At 45.4% G+C, this 24,224-nt stretch overlaps 1 protein-coding gene across 1 annotated transcript in view; it reads left to right on the top strand.

The window, feature by feature from the left end:
• LOC115126229 (galectin-4-like) overlaps positions 1-24,224 on the top strand; it is a 25,126-nt gene continuing 902 nt past the window's right edge. The window contains exons 1-8 of the mRNA XM_065000608.1: positions 1-134; positions 2,833-2,921; positions 6,327-6,531; positions 9,472-9,585; positions 10,490-10,519; positions 13,344-13,385; positions 13,496-13,584; positions 15,409-15,574. Coding sequence (XP_064856680.1) covers positions 93-134; positions 2,833-2,921; positions 6,327-6,531; positions 9,472-9,585; positions 10,490-10,519; positions 13,344-13,385; positions 13,496-13,584; positions 15,409-15,574 — 777 coding nt within the window. The 5' untranslated portion in view covers positions 1-92. The remainder of the gene's footprint in view (positions 135-2,832; positions 2,922-6,326; positions 6,532-9,471; positions 9,586-10,489; positions 10,520-13,343; positions 13,386-13,495; positions 13,585-15,408; positions 15,575-24,224) is intronic.

Genomic DNA, 24,224 nt, shown 5'->3' with positions numbered 1-24,224 from the left:
CCGTCCAGCAGCGACCGTTTCCTGCTCTCTCTGACTCTCCTCTCCTCCGTCTCTCCGTCCGTCTGTCTGTGGATCTCTGAGCGACAGCCATCATGTTCGTTGCGCCACCTGGCTATCAGCCCGTCTACAACCCTGTGAGTAGCACGTCTCCTTGTCTAGTGTATACAGATATCATAGATATTGTCTGAATCTACCGTTCTTCATTTACTTCACTTTTACTCTTTTACTCTATGTACCGTCTTGGGATATAAACTCCCTTAAGTGGGGAGTAGCGGTTCCGGTACCGGTTCCAACCAACATTTTAGCTTATATATCAATCTGTGGACCCCGTACATCGAAATGGATTGCATTCAGAGATAGCCCTAGTTCTCATGAACTCGGGAGTATGGGGGCATTCAAGACAACTGGGAACTTAAGAGATAAACGAGGTCAAATCATGACGTCAAAGATCTTCAGGTCAGAAAGTCGGAGCTCTAGAAAAATGCTTGAGTTTTCCGATTTGTAATTGCGAGTTGGATGAACGTTCAAAAATATTTTTCACAGTCAAGAGTTTTTTTTGTATTTTTTTCTCCATAGTTTGCAGTTGTCTTGCATATATCGCTTTCGCCTATGTGACTATGACTGTGAAATCTGACTCTACCTAAAGCCGGGATGTCCCACCTAACATTTAATTTGCTCTTCCCGCTCTCCATCAGCTCCTTGCTGAACGCTACGTCATCGACGACCCTGTGATTAGGGAGGAAGAGGCGAAACGAGAGAGTTTTACTCCGTCACAAATCCACGTTATAATCAGATCATTATCAAATTATTAAACAAAATATTTTTTAAATGTTTTTATTGTATAGTAGAAACAATGAGAGAGTGTCGAATTTAGTCAAAGATAAAATAAAATTAAAATGATCAAATGTAAAAAAAATGAATTGCTATTTTGATATGTGAGGCTTATTTGATCTAATAGAAGTCTGGTAATGTTTAGGTTGTTAGTACTGAGATAAGTGTGATGCTAGTGACATCCTGGCAACTTTCAGAAGAAAAAATATATATATATATATTAGAATTGTCACTGTTGAAATTCGAGAAGTCGATGCATGGTCATGAGGCATAGAATCTCACTCTTCATTGAATACAGGCCGTTGACATCAACATCGCTCATCAAATATATATATATAAAAAAAATAAAAAACGTCTTAAAAGAGTGAGATGTATCCACCAATCCAAAGAGAGGAACAGGCGAGAAGCTTGACAGCCCGCCGTTCCGCTCTGTGGACAACGAATCCACAATTGTTATGGCAGAAACCTAAGCAGCTCATCATGATATCCAGTATCTCTGCACCCATCGGTGCCCCAGAGCGAGACATCTCAGTGGCAAATGTTTTCTGGTCGTTGCGGGGCGAGTGGGGAGGAGACAATAAGTAGACCAGAGCCAGCTGTTCCCACTCTGGCATGAGCATGCCAGATATTATGGCGGAACCATAAGCCATGCGGAAAAGCATGATAAGTCGACTTTCTTCATTTAATAAAATCCACCATCTTTGATCCTTGATTGCCGCAGGAGAGAGTTGTTTCGTTGCTCTAGCATATTCAGCGATCGATTTATAGTTTATAAAAGGAAATGTAAAATATTTCATAGATTAAAAAAATAATAAAATAAACACTTTCTGTTTGCCATAGATGGAGATCTATATGAGATGAGAGGCGACTTCTTAATGAGTTCAGGAAGCCAAGCTCGAGCTCTGTACGGTGTTAAGAAGGGTGGGGGCTAGCCCAATAATGTACATAACAATGTTGGTTATGCATCTTGTTGACATTCATCCAAGTACGTCTTGACTTGCATTACACCCTCGCTGTAGAATCATTTTCTCATGAAAAGCACTCCTGTAAACGCCACCTGCTACAAGCAGAAAATAAGTTATGGATAAACTAGAAATGTGACAAATCTGTTTTGATAGGAAGTAGGCGTAATCCTCACTGATGAATGTGTGAATGATCTTGTCATGTTTTTGGCATTGGAACATCTTTGAAGGCATGAACCGGCAGAACAGGTTATGTAGTGTTATCATCATAATAACAAGGAAAACCGCAGTAACTGTGGTCAAAAACATGTTGGAACAAATCCAGAGTGCAGAAATCATATTTGTAATTGAGCTTGTCACCAAAAGTCACTACACTTCAGCTATTGAATTTATGATAATATTTTATCAGGAAGGTGAGATTTTCATATTTTTGGCAGTAGAAGCATTACTATGTGTTGTTTATGGCCCGCTCATGATAAATAATTACTTTTAGGGAGTCTATTTAGGCAGAAATCTACATTTTGACATTACATCTAACAGGAAAAGTTCCCAGACTGCCTTGCATCTCTACTTGTGTATAGTTGTTAAACGGTTATTATTTCCCAGAGTGCCTTGCATCTCTACTTGTGTATAGTTGTTAAATGGTTATTATTTCCCAGAGTGCCTTGCATCTATAATTGTGTATAGTTGTTAAATGGTTATTATTTCCCAGAGTGCCTTGCATCTATAATTGTGTATAGTTGTTAAATGGTTATTATTTCCCAGAGTGCCTTGCATCTATAATTGTGTATAGTTGTTAAATGGTTATTATTTCCCAGACTGCCTTGCATCTATAATTGTGTATAGTTGTTAAATGGTTATTATTTCCCAGAGTGCCTTGCATCTATAATTGTGTATAGTTGTTAAATGGTTATTATTTCCCAGAGTGCCTTGCATCTATAATTGTGTATAGTTGTTAAACAGTTATTATTTCCCAGAGTGCCTTGCATCTCTACTTGTGTATAGTTGTTTAACGATTATTACTGTGTGTTGTGTGCAGAGTATCCCCTATGTGGGGCCGATCTACGGCGGGCTGAGATCAGGGATGTCTGTTTACATCCAGGGAGTCATCCCTCACGAGATCACCAGGTGAGAAACACACAGCCTCTGAGGATTGGAGGTATGCTACACGTTATCAGACTGTAGGTGCTAATAGGTGCTAATAGGTGCTACACGTTATCAGACTGTAGGTGCTAATAGGTGCTAATAGGTGCTACACGTTATCAGACTGTAGGTGCTAATAGGTGCTACACGTTATCAGACTGTAGGTGCTAATAGGTGCTAATAGGTGCTACACGTTATCAGACTGTAGGTGCTAATAGGTGCTAATAGGTGCTAATAGGTGCTACACGTTATCAGACTGTAGGTGCTAATAGGTGCTACACGTTATCAGACTGTAGGTGCTAATAGGTGCTAATAGGTGCTACACGTTATCAGACTGTAGGTGCTAATAGGTGCTAATAGGTGCTACACGTTATCAGACTGTAGGTGCTAATAGGTGCTAATAGGTGCTACACGTTATCAGACTGTAGGTGCTAATAGGTGCTACATGTTATCAGACTGTAGGTGCTAATAGGTGCTAATAGGTGCTACACGTTATCAGACTGTAGGTGCTAATAGGTGCTAATAGGTGCTAATAGGTGCTACACATTATCAGACTGTAGGTGCTAATAGGTACTAATAGGTGCTACACGTTATCAGACTGTAGGTGCTAATAGGTGCTAATAGGTGCTAATAGGTGCTACACGTTATCAGACTGTAGGTGCTAATAGGTGCTACACGTTATCAGACTGTAGGTGCTAATAGGTGCTACACGTTATCAGACTGTAGGTGCTAATAGGTGCTAATAGGTGCTAATAGGTGCTACACGTTATCAGACTGTAGGTGCTAATAGGTGCTACACGTTATCAGACTGTAGGTGCTAATAGGTGCTAATAGGTGCTACACGTTATCAGACTGTAGGTGCTAATACTAATAGGTGCTAATAGGTGCTACACATTCTCAGACTGTAGGTGCTAATACTAATAGGTGCTAATAGGTGCTACACATTCTCAGACTGTAGGTGCTAATACTAATAGGTGCTAATAGGTGCTACACATTCTCAGACTGTGCTTATGTTCCTTATTGTTTTATGTAAAGTAGCATTCGATTACAAAAGAAATGACCTAGAATTGCATCAATGGTCGATGTCTTTATCACTTTTTAGGTGGAAGACCCAGATGCAGATGGTGTCAAAGTAGCAAAGTTTATTACTAGAACAGGGGGGCAGGCAAAAGGTCAAGAGGTCAATAATCCAGATCAGAGTCAATAGGTACAGAACGGCAGGCAGTCTCCGGGTCAGGGCAGGCAGTCTCAGGGTCAGGGAAGGCAGTCTCAGGGTCAGGGCAGGCAGTCTCAGGGTCAGGGCAGGCAGTCTCAGGGTCAGGGCAGGCAGTCTCAGGGTCAGGGCAGACAGTCTCAGGGTCAGGGCAGGCAGTCTCAGAGTCAGGGCAGGCAGTCTCAGGGTCAGGGCAGGCAGTCTCAGGGTCAGGGCAGGCGGTCTCAGGGTCTGGGCAGGCAGTCTCAGGGTCAGGGCAGGCAGTCTCAGGGTCAGGGCAGGCAGTCTCAGGGTCAGGGCAGGCAGTCTCAGGGTCAGGGCAGGCAGTCTCAGGGTCTGGGCAGGCAGTCTCAGGGTCAGGGCAGGCAGTCTCAGGGTCAGGGCAGGCAGTCTCAGGGTCAGGGCAGGCAGTCTCAGGGTCAGGGCAGGCAGTCTCAGGGTCTGGGCAGGCAGAGGTCAGTAATCCAGATCAGAGTCAATAGGTACAGAACGGCAGGCAGTCTCAGGGTCAGGGCAGGCAGTCTCAGGGTCAGGGCAGGCAGAGGTCAAACCCGTGAAAACTAGAACAAAGGAACTATAGAAAAAGACATTGAGCAAGGGGGAGGGGGACTCTTTTCGGCTTGACGGACAAAAACGAATTGGCAACAGACAAACAGAGAACACAGGTTTAAATACACTGGGGATACTGGGGAAGATGGGAGACACCTGGAGGGGGGAGGGGGTGGAGACAAGCACAAAGACAGGTGAAACAGATCAGGGTGTGACAGTGTTGAGTTCAGTACAGAAGATTAAGCTGTGTATTTCACATCAGTTATGTTAGAACACAGTTATTCTTTGCTCTAAGAGCACAATGTGACCTGAACAATAAGATCCCGTGGGCTTGGTGTGGTATATAATGGGGTCGTTCCCGAGAGAAGAGTACATTGTGCTATGATATGTTCAGTAGAAATTGTGCACCAATATTGAAGCCTGTTATACTAAATGAAGTGCTCTCTAATAATAATTTAGTCAACACAGAAAATGTCAGACCACAGTCAGTCATATCAGCTATGTTAGAAAAGTTATTACCTGAATAGTAAGAGCCTCAGTGGCTTGGTGTGGTATTTATCCCTTTTCTGACCAGGTAACCAGGAAAATACTTTATAAACACAGCAATGTTGAATACTAGTTTCTGATTGGCTAGAAGAGCATTCTAGAATGGGCACTAATTAAAGCAATAATGAGAGCACATGTGTTATGACATTTTTATACAACGGGTGGGTCTAATCCTGAATGCTGATTGGTTAAAACCGCATTCAGGCCGGTGTCTATTCGACAAGTTACCACCGGCTGAATCTATGACGTTGAAATTAATATTTCCTCTGTTCCATCTGACTGGGCAATTCACCGTCTCATCAGCCCAGCCAGGCAATTTATAAACTTGATCTCCACTGTAAAAGACATCTAGACATTAACTCACATTTCTTGTAGACTAACAGTTAGTTTTCAACAGCGGAGATTTGAAAGAATCTTGGTGTCTGTCTCTCTGACATTTGCCCCCCAAAAAATGTATATTGAAACTTGATCTCCAGCTATCCTATAGTAATGAACGTGTCAGGAGTCTGGATGAGACAGACTGGCCGGCAGCTTTTCTCAGCCTGTCGAAATCATGAATCAGCATAATGTTTTAATGGATATATACACTACCTGTCAAAAGTCTTAGAACACCTACTCATTCAAGGGTTTTTCTTATTTTTTTACTATTTTCTACAATGTAAAATAATAGTGAAGACATCAACACTATAAAATAACACATATGGAATCATGTAGTAACCAAAAAATTGTTAAACAAATCAAAATATATTTTATTTTTGAAATTCTTCAAAGTAGCCACCCTTTGCCTTGATGACAGCTTCGCACACTCTTGACATTCTCTCAACCAGCTTCATGAGGTAGTCACCTGGAATGCATTTCAATTAACATGTACAAGCTGGATAAATGCTTCCAGTCTGTATACTACCTTGGAAAAATGTACTCGGGCTCTGCCTCGAAAAGAGCGCCGCCGTTTATCCCTGACATAACTAGGCTCTGGAGTTCTGTCCGGTCAGCTCAAATGGTGAGAAACAACTCCAGACCCCTACCGGTGTTATTTGTTGTCCGCTTTGTTCATTCTATGTCCTCTCTAACACCCCCTCTAGGTTCAACATGAACTTGCAGTGTGGAGAATCTGAGGGCAGTGATATCGGCTTTCACTTCAGCCCTCGTTTCGACGGATGGGACAAGGTGGTGTTCAACAGCTGCCAGGAAGGGGAATGGGGTTCAGAGGAGGAGATCCACAACATGCCTTTTAGCAAGGGAGATACCTTCGAGATGGTTATCATCATTAACCAGGAGGGTTACCAGGTCAGATATAGAGATACTATATATATATACACTTTATAGATACTGTATAGATATAAATACTGTATATATATATATATATATATATATACATTTTTCAACTCAATAACTTCTCTCTGCCCCATGTAAAAGTTTCTCTCCGATGCCAAAAGGCTGGCCTTTATAATGTTTCTTTCCCAAGACTTGGTTCGTTCGGCCGTGCACTGCCAAAGTCATAGTAAAACTCCTTGTACGCTATTTTGTGGGGGTCTCTGATGAATTTGCCATCACAAAAGGGGTCTCTGGCCCCAAAAAGTTTGAGAATCTCTGCTCTATAATTCTAGACTATAGTTGTGTATGGATTAGGGTTAGACTATAGTTGTGTATGGATTAGGGTTAGACTATAGTTGTGTATGGATTAGGATTAGACCGTAGTTGTGTATGGATTAGGATTAGACCGTAGTTGTGTATGGATTAGGGTTAGACTATAGTTGTGTATGATTACGATTAGACCGTAGTTGTGTATGGATTAGGGTTAGACTATAGTTGTGTATGGGTTAGGGTCCGACTATAGTTGTGTATGGGTTAGGGTCCGACTATAGTTGTGTATGGGTTAGGGTTAGACTATAGTTGTGTATGGGTTAGACTATAGTTGTGTATGGGTTAGGGTCAGACTATAGTTGTGTATGGGTTAGGGTCAGACTATAGTTGTGTATGGGTTAGGGTCAGACTCTAGTTGTGTATGGGTTAGGGTCAGACTATAGTTGTGTATGGGTTAGGGTCAGACTATAGTTGTGTATGGATTAGGGTTAGACTATAGTTGTGTATGGATTAGGGTTAGACTATAGTTGTGTATGGATTAGGATTAGACCGTAGTTGTGTATGGATTAGGATTAGACCGTAGTTGTGTATGGATTAGGGTTAGACTATAGTTGTGTATGATTACGATTAGACCGTAGTTGTGTATGGATTAGGGTTAGACTATAGTTGTGTATGGGTTAGGGTCCGACTATAGTTGTGTATGGGTTAGGGTCCGACTATAGTTGTGTATGGGTTAGGGTTAGACTATAGTTGTGTATGGGTTAGACTATAGTTGTGTATGGGTTAGGGTCAGACTATAGTTGTGTATGGGTTAGGGTCAGACTATAGTTGTGTATGGGTTAGGGTCAGACTCTAGTTGTGTATGGGTTAGGGTCAGACTATAGTTGTGTATGGGTTAGGGTCAGACTATAGTTGTGTATGGGTTAGGGTCAGACTATAGTTGTGTATGGGTTAGGGTTAGACTATAGTTGTGTATGGGTTAGGGTTAGACTATAGTTGTGTATGGGTTAGGGTCAGACTATAGTTGTGTATGGGTTAGTGTCAGACTATAGTTGTGTATGGGTTAGGGTCAGACTATAGTTGTGTATGGGTTAGGGTCAGACTATAGTTGTGTATGGGTTAGGGTCAGACTATAGTTGTGTATGGGTTAGGGTTAGACTATAGTTGTGTATGGGTTAGGGTCAGACTATAGTTGTGTATGGGTTAGGGTCAGACTATAGTTGTGTATGGGTTAGGGTTAGACTATAGTTGTGTATGGGTTAGGGTTAGACTATAGTTGTGTATGGGTTAGGGTCAGACTATAGTTGTGTATGGGTTAGGGTCAGACTATAGTTGTGTATGGGTTAGGGTCAGACTATAGTTGTGTATGGGTTAGGGTTAGTCTATAGTTGTGTATGGGTTAGGGTCAGACTATAGTTGTGTATGGGTTAGGGTTAGTATATAGTTGTGTATGGGTTAGGGTTTGTCTATAGTTGTGTATGGGTTAGGGTTAGTCTATAGTTGTGTATGGGTTAGGGTTAGTCTATAGTTGTGTATGGGTTAGGGTTAGTCTATAGTTGTGTATGGGTTGGGGGTTAGTCTATAGTTGTGTATGGGTTAGGGTTAGTCTATAGTTGTGTATGGGTTAGGGTCAGACTATAGTTGTGTATGGGTTAGGGTTAGTCTATAGTTGTGTATGGGTTAGGGTTAGTCTATAGTTGTGTATGGGTTAGGGTTAGTCTATAGTTGTGTATGGGTTAGGGTTAGTCTATAGTTGTGTATGGGTTAGGGTTAGTCTATAGTTGTGTATGGGTTAGGGTTAGTCTATAGTTGTGTATGGGTTAGGGTTAGTCTATAGTTGTGTATGGGTTAGGGTTAGACTATAGTTGTGTATGGGTTAGGGTTAGTCTATAGTTGTGTATGGGTTAGGGTTAGTCTATAGTTGTGTATGGGTTAGGGTTAGTCTATAGTTGTGTATGGGTTAGGGTTAGTCTATAGTTGTGTATGGGTTAGGGTTAGACTATAGTTGTGTATGGGTTAGGGTTAGTCTATAGTTGTGTATGGGTTAGGGTTAGTCTATAGTTGTGTATGGGTTAGGGTCAGACTATAGTTGTGTATGGGTTAGGGTTAGACTATAGTTGTGTATGGGTTAGGGTCAGACTATAGTTGTGTATGGGTTAGGGTTAGTCTATAGTTGTGTATGGGTTAGGGTTAGTCTATAGTTGTGTATGGGTTAGGGTTAGTCTATAGTTGTGTATGGGTTAGGGTCAGACTATAGTTGTGTATGGGTTAGGGTTAGTCTATAGTTGTGTATGGGTTAGGGTTAGTCTATAGTTGTGTATGGGTTAGGGTTAGTCTATAGTTGTGTATGGGTTAGGGTTAGTCTATAGTTGTGTATGGGTTAGGGTTAGTCTATAGTTGTGTATGGGTTAGGGTTAGTCTATAGTTGTGTATGGGTTAGGGTTAGTCTATAGTTGTGTATGGGTTAGGGTTTGTCTATAGTTGTGTATGGGTTAGGGTCAGACTATAGTTGTGTATGGGTTAGGGTTAGACTATAGTTGTGTATGGGTTAGGGTTAGTCTATAGTTGTGTATGGGTTAGGGTTAGTCTATAGTTGTGTATGGGTTAGGGTTATACCGTAGTTCATGTGTTTTTTTGTCGTAGGTGACAGTGAACGGACAAGACCTTCATACGTTCAACCACCGTATTCCAGTCGAGAGAGTCAACGCTCTGCAGATCGGTGGCGACGCTTCCATCCAGACCGTCAACGTCATCGGGGTGAGACTGGAGCAGGGGGTAGGGGCAGGGGTAGGGGGTAGGGGCAGGGGGTAGGGGGCAGGGGTAGGGGGTAGGGGGCAGGGGTAGGGGGTAGGGGCAGGGGTAGGGGGGTAGGGGCAGGGTAGGGTGGTAGGGGCAGGGTAGGGGGTAGGGGCAGGGGTAGGGGGGTAGGGGCAGGGGTAGGGGGTAGGGGGTAGGGGGCAGGGGTAGGGGGCAGGGGGTAGGGGCAGGGTAGGGGGGGGGGGCAGGGGGTAGGGGGCAGGGGTAGGGGGTAGGGGGCAGGGGGTAGGGGGCAGGGTTTAGGAGCAGGGGGTAGGGGGTAGGGGGCAGGGTGTAGGGGCAGGGGGTAGGGGGTTGGGAAAGGGGGTAGGGGGTAGGGGGCAGGGGAAGGGTTTAGGGGCAGGGGAAGGGTGTAGGGGCAGGGGCAGGGGGTAGGGGGCAGGGGAAGGGTGTAGGGTGTAGGGGCAGGGTGTAGGGGGCAGGGAAGGGTGTGGGGGGGTAGGGGGCAGGGGAAGGGTGTAGGGTGTAGGGGCAGGGTGTAGGGGGCAGGGGAAGGGTGTAGGGTGTAGGGGCAGGGGCTAGGGGGCAGGGGAAGGGTGTAGGGTGTAGGGGCAGGGGGCAGGGGAAGGGTGTAGGGGCAGGGGAAGGGTGTAGGGTGTAGGGGCTGGGGCCTAGGGAGAGGGAGCAGTATGTAAACACACCTCAGAGAAGAAGTTGATTTCTGTTACCCACAAATCTAGGGTCAATCTTTGAGTGACAGTGTCAACCAAAACAGGAGGAAATGAATAACAAGTGGAATTAATTAATTGTGGGGTAACTGTACATAATATATATGCTCATGAATGCGTTTCTTAGTGTGTCATAAACTCGGGATGACATTTGGTATGTTTCCTACCGTCAACAGGGAGGAAATCCTGCAGGTGATCAAATTGGGGTAAGTTGGTGTGTCTGTTTCAACAAATACCATTACATGGATTTGGGCGGTGCCTAGTGGTTAGAGTGTAGAGGTGGCAGGTAGCCTAGTGGTTAGAGTGTAGAGGTGGCAGGTAGTCTAGTGGTTAGAATGTAGAGGAGGCAGGTAGCCTAGTGGTTAGAGTGTAGAGGTGGCAGGTAGTCTAGTGGTTAGAGTGTAGAGGAGGCAGGGTAGCCTAGTGGTTAGAGTGTAGAGGCGGCAGGGTAGCCTAGTGGTTAGAGTGTAGAGGAGGCAGGTAGCCTAGTGGTTAGAATGTAGAGGCGGCAGGTAGCCTAGTGGTTAGAGTGTAGGTACGGCAGGTAGCCTAGTGGTTAGAATGTAGAGGAGGCAGGTAGCCTAGTGGTTAGAGTGTAGAGGCAGCAGGTAGCCTAGTGGTTAGAGTGTAGGTACGGCAGGTAGCCTAGTGGTTAGAATGTAGAGGAGGCATGTAGCCTAGTGGTTAGAGTGTAGAGGCGGCAGGGTAGCCTAGTGGTTAGAGTGTAGAGGCTGTAGGTAGCCTAGTGGTTAGAATGTAGAGGAGGCAGGGTAGCCTAGTGGTTAGAATGTAGAGGAGGCAGGTAGACTAGTGGTTAGAGTGTGGAGGCGGTAGGTAGCCTAGTGGTTAGAGTGTAGAGGCGGCAGGTAGACTAGTGGTTAGAGTGTAGAGGCGGTAGGTAGCCTAGTGGTTAGAGTGTAGAGGCGACAGGGTAGCCTAGTGGTTAGAGTGTAGGTACGGCAGGTAGCCTAGTGGTTAGAGTGTAGAGGCGGCAGGTAGTCTAGTGGTTAGAGTGTAGAGGCGACAGGGTAGCCTAGTGGTTAGAGTGTAGGTACGGCAGGTAGCCTAGTGGTTAGAGTGTAGAGGCTGTAGGTAGCCTAGTGGTTAGAATGTAGAGGAGGCAGGGTAGCCAAGTGGTTAGAATGTAGAGGAGGCAGGTAGCCTAGTGGTTAGAGTGTAGAGGAGGCAGGTAGCCTAGTGGTTAGAATGTAGAGGAGGCAGATAGCCTAGTGGTTAGAGTGTAGAGGAGGCAGGGTAGCCTAGTGGTTAGAGTGTAGAGGCGGCAGGTAGACTAGTGGTTAGAGTGTGGTGGCGGTAGGTAGCCTAGTGGTTAGAGTGTAGAGGCGGCAGGTAGACTAGTGGTTAGAGTGTAGAGGCGGTAGGTAGCCTAGTGGTTAGAGTGTAGAGGCGGCTGGTAGTCTAGTGGTTAGAGTGTAGAGGCGGCAGGGTAGCCTAGTGGTTAGAGCATTGGACTAGTAACCGTAAAGGTTACAAGATCGATTCCCCTGAGCTGACAAGGTACAAATCTGTCCTTCTGCCCCTGAACAAGGCAGTTAACCCACTGTTCCTAGGCCTCCATTGACATTAAGAATTTGTTCTTAACTGACTTGCCTAGTTAAATAAAGGTAAATCATTTGTATTGCCTATCAGGCAGGGGGATCTGTGCATTTAGACAGCGATGTTAGACGTTTTGTCTTATCAGGCAGGGGGATCTGTGCATTTAGACAGCGATGTTAGACGTTTTGTCTTATCAGGCAGGGGGATCTGTGCATTTAGACAGCGATGTTAGACGTTTTGTCTTATCAGGCAGGGGGGTCCGTACATTTAGACAGCGATGTTAGACGTTTTGTCTTATCAGGCAGGGGGATCTGTGCATTTAGACAGCGATGTTAGACGTTTTGTCTTATCAGGCAGGGGGATCTGTGCATTTAGACAGCGATGTTAGACGTTTTGTCTTATCAGGCAGGGGGGTCCGTACATTTAGACAGCGATGTTAGACGTTTTGTCTTATCAGGCAGGGGGTCCGTACATTTAGACAGCGATGTTAGACGTTTTGTCTTATCAAGCAGGGGGGTCCGTACATTTAGACAGCGATGTTAGACGTTTTGTCTTATCAGGCAGGGGGATCTGTGCATTTAGACAGCGATGTTAGACGTTTTGTCTTATCAGGCAGGGGGATGCGTACATTTAGACAGCGATGTTAGACGTTTTGTCTTATCAGGCAGGGGGGTCCGTACATTTAGACAGCGATGTTAGACGTTTTGTCTTATCAGGCAGGGGGATCTATGCATTTAGACAGCGATGTTAGACGTTTTGTCTTATCAGGCAGGGGGATGCGTACATTTAGACAGCGATGTTAGACGTTTTGTCTTATCAGGCAGGGGGACCGTACATTTAGACAGCGATGTTAGACGTTTTGTCTTATCAGGCAGGGGGATGCGTACATTTAGACATCGATGTTAGACGTTTTGTCTTATCAGGCAGGGGGATCTGTGCATTTAGACAGCGATGTTAGACGTTTTGTCTTATCAGGCAGGGGGATGCGTACATTTAGACAGCGATGTTAGACGTTTTGTCTTATCAGGGTGGATCCTCAGGTGACCAGGGTGGATCCCCAGGTGACCAGGGTGGATCCCCAGGTGACCAGGGTGGATCCCCAGGGGACCAGGCTGGATCCCCAGGTGATCAGGGTGGATCCCCAGGTGACCAGGGTGGATCCCCAGGTGATCAGGGTGGATCCCCAGGTGACCAGGGTGGATCCCCAGGTGATCAGGGTGGATCCTCAGGTGATCAGGGTGGATCCTCAGGTGATCAGGGTGGATCCTCAGGTGACCAGGGTGGATCCCCAGGTGACCAGCACCCAGGTGACCAGGGTGGATCCCCAGGTGACCAGGGTGGATCCCCAGGTGATCAGGGTGGATCCCCAGGTGATCAGGGTGGATCCCCAGGGGACATGGGTGTAGGTCTGACTTCAAAAGAGGCTACTGATGGCCCCCTGTTCCGTTCTCTGACACTCCACTCTGTTCACAGGGAAACCTACCGGTCATGGATGGACAGCCAATATTCAAACCTGTAAGTAACATCTCTGTGAGTCAGGATAGATGTGTTTTTTCCTAAGTATACATACATACAGTATACACTACATGCTGTCAGTGAACTGACTCCTGTCCTATGTGTATCAGCCTGTCCCGTATACCATCGTGATTCCAGGAGGGATGTCTACGAAGAAGACCATCGTCATCAGAGGCATGGTGCCTCTAGGAGCTAACAGGTCTGTAGTACCCTAACCCCTATACCCTAACCCCTATACCCTATCCCCTAACCCCTATACCCTAACCCCTATCCCCTATACCCTAACCCCTATACCCTATCCCCTATACCCTAACCCCTATCCCCTATACCCTAACCCCTATCCCCTATCCCCTAACCCCTATCCCCTAACCCCTATCCCCTAACCCCTATCCCCTATCCCCTAACCCCTATACCCTATCCCCTATCCCATAACCCCTATCTGAGGCATGGTGCCTCTAGGAGCTAACAGGTCTGTAGTACCCTAACCCCTATACCCCTATACTCTAACCTCTAACCCTACAGAGCTAAGAGGTTGGTGGTCACCATTTAACATACTGTGTGTGTGTGTGTGTGTGTGTGTGTGTGTGTGTGTGTGTGTGTGTGTGTGTGTGTGTGTGTGTGTGTGTGTGTGTGTGTGTGTGTGTGTGTGTGTGTGTGTCTGTAGTGTAGTGTAGTGTAGTGTAGTGTGTGTGTGTGTGCGTGTGTGTGTGTGTGTGTGTGTGTGTGTGTGTCTGTCTGTAGTGTAGTGTAGTGTAGTGTGTGTGTGTGTGCGTGTGTGTGTGTGTGTGTGTGTGTTTTACCAGAAGGCCTCACAAGTGAATTAAATCAAGGAAAAATCGGACAAGTGGGTACATTTTGCCAGTCCCCACGAGGAAAAATGCTATTTTAGGGTTAGAATTAATATTAGGGTTAGGAGTTTAGGGTTATGTTAAGGTTGGGTTAGGGTTAAGGTTAGATTTAGGGGTTAGGGGAAATCGGATTTGGGATGGGAATTCATTCTTTAGTCCCCACAAGGATAGCATTTCAAAATGTTCCGTTTTTTTAGTCAACGATCTACACAAAATACACTGTAATGTCAAAGTGGAAGAAAAATTCTAACATTTAAAAATTTTTATGGACAATTAAACACTAAAATACACTGAGTATACAAAATAGAAAGCATTGACAACATCTGTGCTTTCCATGACATAGACTGACCAGGTGAATCCAGGTGAAAGCTAGGGTCAACATGAATAACTGTGGTTGGGGTTCTGTGTGTTGCAGGGTCAACATGAATAACTGTGGTTGGGGTTCTGTGTGTTGCAGGGTCAACATGAATAACTGTGGTTGGGGTTCTGTGTGTTGCAGGGTCAACATGAATAACTGTGGTTGGGGTTCTGTGTGTTGCAGGGTCAACATGAATAACTGTGGTTGGGGTTCTGTGTGTGTTGCAGGGTCAACATGAATAACTGTGGTTGGGGTTCTGTGTGTTGCAGGGTCAACATGAATAACTGTGGTTGGGGTTCTGTGTGTTGCAGGGTCAACATGAATAACTGTGGTTGGGGTTCTGTGTGTTGCAGGGTCAACATGAATAACTGTGGTTGGGGTTCTGTGTGTTGCAGGGTCAACATGAATAACTGTGGTTGGGGTTCTGTGTGTTGCAGGGTCAACATGAATAACTGTGGTTGGGGTTCTGTGTGTTGCAGGGTCAACATGAATAACTGTGGTTGGGGTTCTGTGTGTTGCAGGGTCAACATGAATAACTATGGTTGGGGTTCTGTGTGTTGCAGGGTCAACATGAATAACTGTGGTTGGGGTTCTGTGTGTTGCAGGGTCAACATGAATAACTGTGGTTGGGGTTCTGTGTGTTGCAGGGTCAACATGAATAACTGTGGTTGGGGTTCTGTGTGTTGCAGGTTCAGCATGAATAACTGTGGTTGGGGTTCTGTGTGTTGCAGGTTCAGCATGAATAACTGTGGTTGGGGTTCTGTGTGTTGCAGGTTCAGCATGAATAACTCTGTGGTTGGGGTTCTTTGTATTGCAGGTTCTCGATTAACTTCAAAGTGGGCAGCTCAGGGGACATAGCGTTCCACCTAAACCCTCGTGTGCAGGAGAGAGAGCTGGTGAGAAACAGTTTTATTGGTGGGAGCTGGGAGATGGAGGAGAGAGAGGTCAGCATCAACCCCTTCCTGGAGGGACAGTACTTTGACGTGAGTAAACAAGGAACAGGTCTGTGTCAAGAATATTACCCTATTCCCTACATAGTGCACTACTTTATACCAGAGCCCTATGTGACCTTATTCCCTACATAGTGCACTACTTTATACCAGAGCCCTATGTGACCTTATTCCCTACATAGTGCACTACTTTATACCAGAGCCCTATGTGACCTTATTCCCTACATAGTGCACTACTTTAGACCAGAGCCCTATAGAACCCTATTCCCTACATAGTGCACTACTTTAGACCAGAGCCCAATGTGACCTTATTCCCTACATAGTGCACTACTTTATACCAGAGCCCTATGTGACCTTATTCCCTACATAGTGCACTACTTTATACCAGAGCCCTATGTGACCTTATTCCCTACATAGTGCACTACTTTATACCAGAGCCCTATGTGACCTTATTCCCTACATAGTGCACTACTTTATACCAGAGCCCTATGTGACCTTATTCCCTACATAGTGCACTACTTTATACCAGAGCCCTATGTGACCTTATTCCCTACATAGTGCACTACTTTATACCAGAGCCCTATGTGACCTTATTCCCTACATAGTGCACTACTTTATACCAGAGCCCTATGTGACCTTATTCCCTACATAGTGCACTACTTTATACCAGAGCCCTATGTGACCTTATTCCCTACATAGTGCACTACTTTATACCAGAGCCCTATGTGACCTTATTCCCTACATAGTGCACTACTTTATACCAGAGCCCTATGTGACCTTATTCCCTACATAGTGCACTACTTTAGACCAGAGCCCTATAGAATCCTATTCCCTACATAGTGCACTACTTTAGACCAGAGCCCTATGTGACCTTATTCCCTACATAGTGCACTACTTTATACCAGAGCCCTATGTGACCTTATTCCCTACATAGTGCACTACTTTATACCAGAGCCCTATGTGACCTTATTCCCTACATAGTGCACTACTTTATACCAGAGCCCTATGTGACCTTATTCCCTACATAGTGCACTACTTTATACCAGAGCCCTATGTGACCTTATTCCCTACATAGTGCACTACTTTAGACCAGAGCCCTATAGAACCCTATTCCCTACATAGTGCACTACTTTAGACCAGAGCCCTATGTGACCTTATTCCCTACATAGTGCACTACTTTATACCAGAGCCCTATGTGACCTTATTCCCTACATAGTGCACTACTTTATACCAGAGCCCTATGTGACCTTATTCCCTACATAGTGCACTACTTTATACCAGAGCCCTATGTGACCTTATTCCCTACATAGTGCACTACTTTATACCAGAGCCCTATGTGACCTTATTCCCTACATAGTGCACTACTTTATACCAGAGCCCTATAGAACCCTATTCCCTACATAGTGCACTACTTTATACCAGAGCCCTATAGAACCCTATTCCCTACATAGTGAACTACTTTAGACCAGAGCCCTATAGAACCCTATTCCCTACATAGTGCACTACTTTAGACCAGGGCCCTATAGAACCCTATTCCCTACATAGTGAACTACTTTAGACCAGAGCCCTTTAGAACCCTAGTCCCTACATAGTGCACTACTTTAGACCAGAGCCCTATAGAACCCTATTCCCTACATAGTGCACTACTTTAGACCAGAGCCCTATAGAACCCTATTCCCTACATAGTGAACTACTTTAGACCAGGGCCCTATAGAACCATATTCCCTACATAGTGCACTACTTTAGACCAGAGCCCTATGTGACCTTATTCCCTACATAGTGCACTACTTTAGACCAGAGCCCTATAGAACCCTATTCCCTACATAGTGAACTACTTTTGACTAGGGCCTATGGGGCTCTGGTGAAAAGGGAGTAGGGTGGCATTTGGAGTGTAGCCCATGTCTATGGACATACAGTACCAGTCAAAAGTTTGGACAGACCTACTCATTCAAGGGATTTTCTTTATTTAAAAAAAAAACTATTTTCTACATTGTAGAATAATACTGAAGACATCAAAACTATTAAATAACACATATGGAATCACGTAGTAACCAAACAAAGTGTTAAACAAATCCAAATATATTTTAGATTTTAGATTCTTCAAAGTAGCCACCCTTTGCCCTGATGACAGCTTTGCACATTCTTGGCATTCTCTCAACCAGCTTCACCTGGAATGCTTTTCCAACAGTCTTGAAGGAGTTCTCACATATGCATGAGCACTTGTTGGCTGCTTTTCCTTCACTCTGCGGTCCAACTCATCCCAAAACATCTCAATTGGGTTGAGGTCGGGTGATTGTGGAGGCCAGGTCATCTGATGCAGCACTCCATCACTCTCCTTTTTGGTCAAATAGCCCTTACACAGCCTGGAGGTGTGTTGGGTCATTGTCCTGTTGAAAAACAAATGATAGTCCCACTAAGCGCAAACAAGATGGGATGGCGTATCACTGCAGAATGCTGTGGTAGCCATGCTGGTTAAGTGTGCCTTGAATTCTAAATAAATCACAGACAGTGTCACCAGCAAAGCACCCCTACACCATCACACCTCCTCCTCCATGCTTCACGATGGGAACCACACATTCTGAGATCATCTGTTCAACTACACTGCATCTCACAAAGACACAGCGGTTGGAATCAAAAATCTCAAATTTGGACTCATCAGACCAAAGGACAGATTTCCTCCGGTCTAATGTCCATTGCTCGTGTTTCTTGGCCCAAGCAAGTCTCTTCTTCTTACTGGTGTCCTTTAGTAGTGGTTTCTTTGCAGCAATTCGACCATGAAGGCCTGATTCACGCAGTCTCCTCTGAACAGTTGATGTTGAGATATGTCTGTTACTTGAACTCTGTGATGCATTTATTTGGGCTGCAATTTCTGAGGCTGGTAAACTCTAATGAACAAATCAAATCAAATTGTATTTGTCACATGCGCCGAAAACAACAGGTGTAGTAGACCTTACCCTGAAATGCTTATTTACAAGCCTTTAACCAACAATGCAGTTCAAGAAATAGAGTTAAGAAAATATTTACCAAATAAACTAAAGTAAAAAACTTTTAAAAAATTGAATCAATCACAAATCAAATCAAATTTATTTGTCACATACACATGGTTAGCAGATGTGTATGTGTGTAGCGAAATGCTTGTGCTTCTAGTTCCGACAATGCAGTAATAACCAACGAGTAATCTAACCTAACAATTCCACAACTACTACCTTATTATACACACAAGTGTAAAGGGATGAAGAATATGTACATAAAGATATATGAATGAGTGATGGTACAGAGCGGCATAGGCAAAATACAGTAGATGGTATTGAGTACAGTATATACATATGAGATGAGTAATGTAGGGTATGTAAACATTATATGAAGTGGCATTGTTTAATGTGGCTAGTGATACATTTATTACATACATTTTCCATTATTAAAGTGGCTGGAGTTTAGTCAGTGTGTTGGCAGCAGCTACTCAATGTTAGTGGTGGCTGTTTAACAGTCTGATGGCCTTGAGATAGAAACTGTTTTTCAGTCTCTCGGCCCCAGCTTTGATGCACCTGTACTGACCTCGCCTTCTGGATGATGGCGGGGTGAACAGGCAGTGGCTCGGGTGGTTGTTGTCCTTGATGATCTTTATGGCCTTCCTGTGACATTGAGGCTATATACAGGGTGTTACGGTACAGAGTCAATGTGGAGGCTATATACAGGGGGTACCGGTACAGAGTCAATGTGGAGGCTATATACAGGGTGTTACGGTACAGAGTCAATGTGGAGGCTATATACAGGGTGTTACGGTACAGAGTCAATGTGGAGGCTATATACAGGGGGTACCGGTACAGAGTCAATGTGGAGGCTATATACAGGGGGTACCGGTATAGAGTCAATGTGGAGGCTATATACAGGGGGTACCGGTACAGAGTCAATGTGGAGGCTATATACAGGGGGTACCGGTACAGAGTCAATGTGGAGGCTGTATACAGGGTGTTACAGTACAGAGTCAATGTGGAGGCTATATACAGGGGGTACCAGTACAGAGTCAATGTGGAGGCTGTATACAGGGTGTTACAGTACAGAGTCAATGTGGAGGCTATATACAGGGGGTACCAGTACAGAGTCAATGTGGAGGCTGTACACAGGGGGTACCAGTACAGAGTCAATGTGGAGGCTATATACAGGGGGTACCGGTACAGAGTCAATGTGGAGGCTGTATACAGGGGGTACCGGTACAGAGTCAATGTGGAGGCTATATACAGGGGGTACCAGTAGAGTCAATGTGGAGGCTATATACAGGGGGTACCAGTACAGAGTCAATGTGGAGGCTATATACAGGGGGTACCAGTACAGAGTCAATGTGGAGGCTATATACAGGGGGTACCGGTACAGAGTCAATGTGGAGGCTATATACAGGGGGTACTGGTACAGAGTCAATGTGGAGGCTATATACAGGGGTACTGGTACAGAGTCAATGTGGAGGCTATATACAGGGGGTACCGGTACAGAGTCAATGTGGAGGCTATATACAGGGGGTACTGGTACAGAGTCAATGTGGAGGCTATATACAGGGGGTACCGGTACAGAGTCAATGTGGAGGCTATATACAGGGGGTACCAGTAGAGTCAATGTGGAGGCTATATACAGGGGGTACCAGTAGAGTCAATGTGGAGGCTATATACAGGGAGTACCGGTACAGAGTCAATGTGGAGGCTATATACAGGGGGTACTGGTACAGAGTCAATGTGGAGGCTATATACAGGGGGTACTGGTACAGAGTCAATGTGGAGGCTATATACAGGGGGTACCGGTACAGAGTCAATGTGGAGGCTATATACAGGGGTACTGGTACAGAGTCAATGTGGAGGCTATATACAGGGGGTACCGGTACAGAGTCAATGTGGAGGCTATATACAGGGGGTACCAGTAGAGTCAATGTGGAGGCTATATACAGGGGGTACCAGTAGAGTCAATGTGGAGGCTATATACAGGGAGTACCGGTACAGAGTCAATGTGGAGGCTATATACAGGGGGTACCAGTACAGAGTCAATGTGGAGGCTATATACAGGGGGTACCGGTACAGAGTCAATGTGGAGGCTATATACAGGGGGTACTGGTACAGAGTCAATGTGGAGGCTATATACAGGGGGTACCGGTACAGAGTCAATGTGGAGGCTATATACAGGGTGTTACGGTACAGAGTCAATGTGGAGGCTATATACAGGGGGTACCGGTACAGAGTCAATGTGGAGGCTATATACAGGGGGTACCAGTACAGAGTCAATGTGGAGGCTATATACAGGGGGTACCAGTACAATGTGCGGGGGTACAGGTTAGTTGAGGTAATTTGTACAGTAGGTAGGGGTGAAGTGACTATACATAGATAATAAACAGTGAGTAGCAGCAGTGTAAAAACAAAGGGGGTCAATGTAAATAGTCCGGGTGGCCATTTGATTAGCTGTTCAGGAGTCTTATTGTTGTGCACTTGAGTGAAAGCGGTTTAACAAAAACAGAGTCCTTTAATGTAAAAACACAGGGAAGACATAGATCCTCTTCAGATGTAGATAATGGCAAAATAGACAACCCGCAGAGAGGGCGACAAATGAAACAAAAAGTCCTTCTGATATTTACAGAAGAGTCCCCTTCTTAGTAGCAGAGGAGAATAGCAGGGTTAGAGTCCCCTTCTTAGCAGCAGAGGAGAATAGCAGGGTTAGAGTCCCCTTCTTAGTAGCAGAGGAGAATAGCAGGGTTAGAGTCCCCTTCTTAGCAGCAGAGGAGAATAGCAGGGTTAGAGTCCCCTTCTTAGCAGCAGAGGAGAATAGCTGGGTTAGAGTCCCCTTCTTAGCAGCAGAGGAGAATAGCTGGGTTAGAGTCCCCTTCTTAGCAGCAGAGGAGAACAGCTGGGTTAGAGTCCCCTTCTTAGCAGCAGAGGAGAATAGCTGGGTTAGAGTCCCCTTCTTAGCAGCAGAGGAGAATAGCTGGGTTAGAGCCCCCTTCTTAGCAGCAGAGGAGAATAGCTGGGTTAGAGTCCCCTTCTTAGTAGCAGAGGAGAATAGCTGGGTTAGAGTCCCCTTCTTAGCAGCAGAGGAGAATAGCAGGGTTAGAGTCCCCTTCTTAGCAGCAGAGGAGAATAGCTGGGTTAGAGTCCCCTTCTTAGCAGCAGAGGAGAATAGCAGGGTTAGAGTCCCTTCTTAGCAGCAGAGGAGAATAGCTGGGTTAGAGTCCCCTTCTTAGCAGCAGAGGAGAATAGCTGGGTTAGAGTCCCCTTCTTAGCAGCAGAGGAGAACAGCTGGGTTAGAGTCCCCTTCTTAGCAGCAGAGGAGAATAGCTAGAGCCCCCTTCTTAGCAGAGTCCCCTTCTTAGCAGCAGAGGAGAATAGCTGGGTTAGAGTCCCTTCTTAGCAGCAGAGGAGAATAGCTGGGTTAGAGTCCCTTCTTAGCAGCAGAGGAGAATAGCAGCAGCAGAGGAGAATAGCTGGGTTAGAGTCCCTTCTCTAGCAGCAGAGGAGAATAGCTGGGTTAGAGTCCCCTTCTTAGCAGCAGAGGAGAATAGCTGGGTTAGAGTCCCCTCCTTAGCAGCAGAGGAGAATAGCAGGGTTAGCGGCGACAGACTGCTGGTCTCTCTGGGTAGGCGCGGGTTGTAGAGGACAGAGGTACCTGATCACACGTAGCATCAGATGAACAGGCAGATTCCGACAGGACGGGACAAGGGTGAAGCAAACGAGACGATAGTTTGGTTCTGGCATGAGAAACTCAAACGAGAATCTGACAAAGACAGAAGCAGGAACAGAGAGAGAAATAGAGACCTAATCAGAGGGAAAAAGGGAACAGGTGGGGTGAACGAGGTAGTTAGAGAAGATGAGGAACAGCTGGGGGGAGGAGAGGAAGAGAAGGTAACCTAATACGACCATACATGACACTTATGGCTTGGGGGTAGACGCTGTTAAAGAGCCCTTTGGACCTAGACTTGGCATTCCGGTACCACTTGCTGTGCGGTAGCAGAGAGAACAGTCTATGACGGGGGTTGCTGGAGTCTATGACAATTTTTTGGGCCTTCCTCTGACACCGCCTGGTATAGAGGTCCTGGATGCCAGGAAGCTTGGCCCCAGTGATGTACTGGGTCATACGCACTACCCTCTGTAGTGACTTCCGGGTCAGATGCTGAGCCGTTGCCATACCAGGCGGTGATGCAACCGGTCAGGATGCTCTCGATCCTCTGCAGTAGAGGTAACTCTGGGTCTTCCTTTCCTGTGGCGGTCCTCATGAGAGACAGTTAACTCTAATGAACTGATCCTCTGCAGTAGAGGTAATTCTGGGTCTTCCTTTCCTGTGGCGGTCCTCATGAGAGACAGTTAACTCTAATGAACTGATCCTCTGCAGTAGAGGTAACTCTGGGTCTTCCTTTCCTGTGGCGGTCCTCATGAGAGACAGTTAACTCTAATGAACTTATCCTTTGCAGTAGAGGTAATTCTGGGTCTTCCTTTCCTGTGGCGGTCCTCATGAGAGACAGTTAACTCTAATGAACTGATCCTCTGCAGTAGAGGTAATTCTGGGTCTTCCTTTCCTGTGGCGGTCCTCATGAGAGACAGTTTCAATCATAGCGCTTGATTGTTTTTTGCGACTACACTTGAATAAACTTGAACAGTTCTTGAAATTGTCCACATTGACTGACCTTCATGTCTTAAAGTAATGATGGACTGTTGTTTCTCTTTGCTTATTTGAGCTGTTCTTTCCATAATATGTACTTGGTGCTTTACCAAATAGGTCTATCTTCGGTACACCACCCCTACCTTGTCGCAACACAACTGATTGGCTCAAACGCATTACGAAGGAAAGGAATTCCACAAATGAACTTTTAACAAGGCACACCTGTTAATTGAAATGCATTCCAGGTGACTACCTCATGAAGCTGGTTGAGAGAATGTCAAGAGTGGTGCAAAGCTGTCGTCAAGACAAAAAGTGGCCACTTTGAAGAATCTGAAATCTCAAATATATTTTGATTTGTTTGACAATTTTTCACATACTACATGATTCCATATGTGATATTTCATAGTTTTGATGTCTTCACTATTATTCTGGGTGGGAGATATTCTAGTGGTTAGAGTGTAGAGGCGGCAGGGTAGCCTAGTGGTTAGAGTGTAGCGGTGGGAGGTAGTCTAGTGGTTAGAGTGTAGGGGCGGCAGGTAGCCTATTGGTTAGAGTGTAGGGGTGGCAGGTAGTCTAGTGGTTAGAGTGTAGAGGCGGCAGGTAGCCTAGTGGTTAGAGTGTAGAGGTGGGAGGTAGTCTAGTGGTTAGAGTGTAGAGGTGGGAGGTAGCCTAGTGGTTAGAGTGTAGAGGTGGGAGGTAGCCTAGTGGTTAGAGGCAGGTAGTCTAGTGGTTAGAGTGTAGAGGTGGGAGGTAGCCTAGTGGTTAGAGCATTGGGCCAGTAACCGAAAGGTTGCTAGATCGAATCCCCGAGCTGACAAGGTAAAAATCTGTCGTTCTGCCCTTGAACAAGGTAGTTAACCCACTGTTCCTAAGCGGTCATTGTAAATAAGAATTTGTTCTCAGCTGACTTGTCTAGTAAAATAAATACTGTTCTACAATATAGTAAAGAGAAAAACCCTGGAATGAGTAGATGTATCCAACCTTTTGACTGGTACTGTACATAAAATATAAGTTCACAGTGTCCTTTCTGTTTGTCATCTCACTCGTCATCAAGTCT

This window comes from Oncorhynchus nerka, linkage group LG14, assembly GCF_034236695.1.
Source record: "Oncorhynchus nerka isolate Pitt River linkage group LG14, Oner_Uvic_2.0, whole genome shotgun sequence".
Lineage (NCBI taxonomy): Eukaryota > Metazoa > Chordata > Actinopteri > Salmoniformes > Salmonidae > Oncorhynchus > Oncorhynchus nerka.
This window is presented reverse-complemented; position numbering and strand designations above follow the sequence as displayed.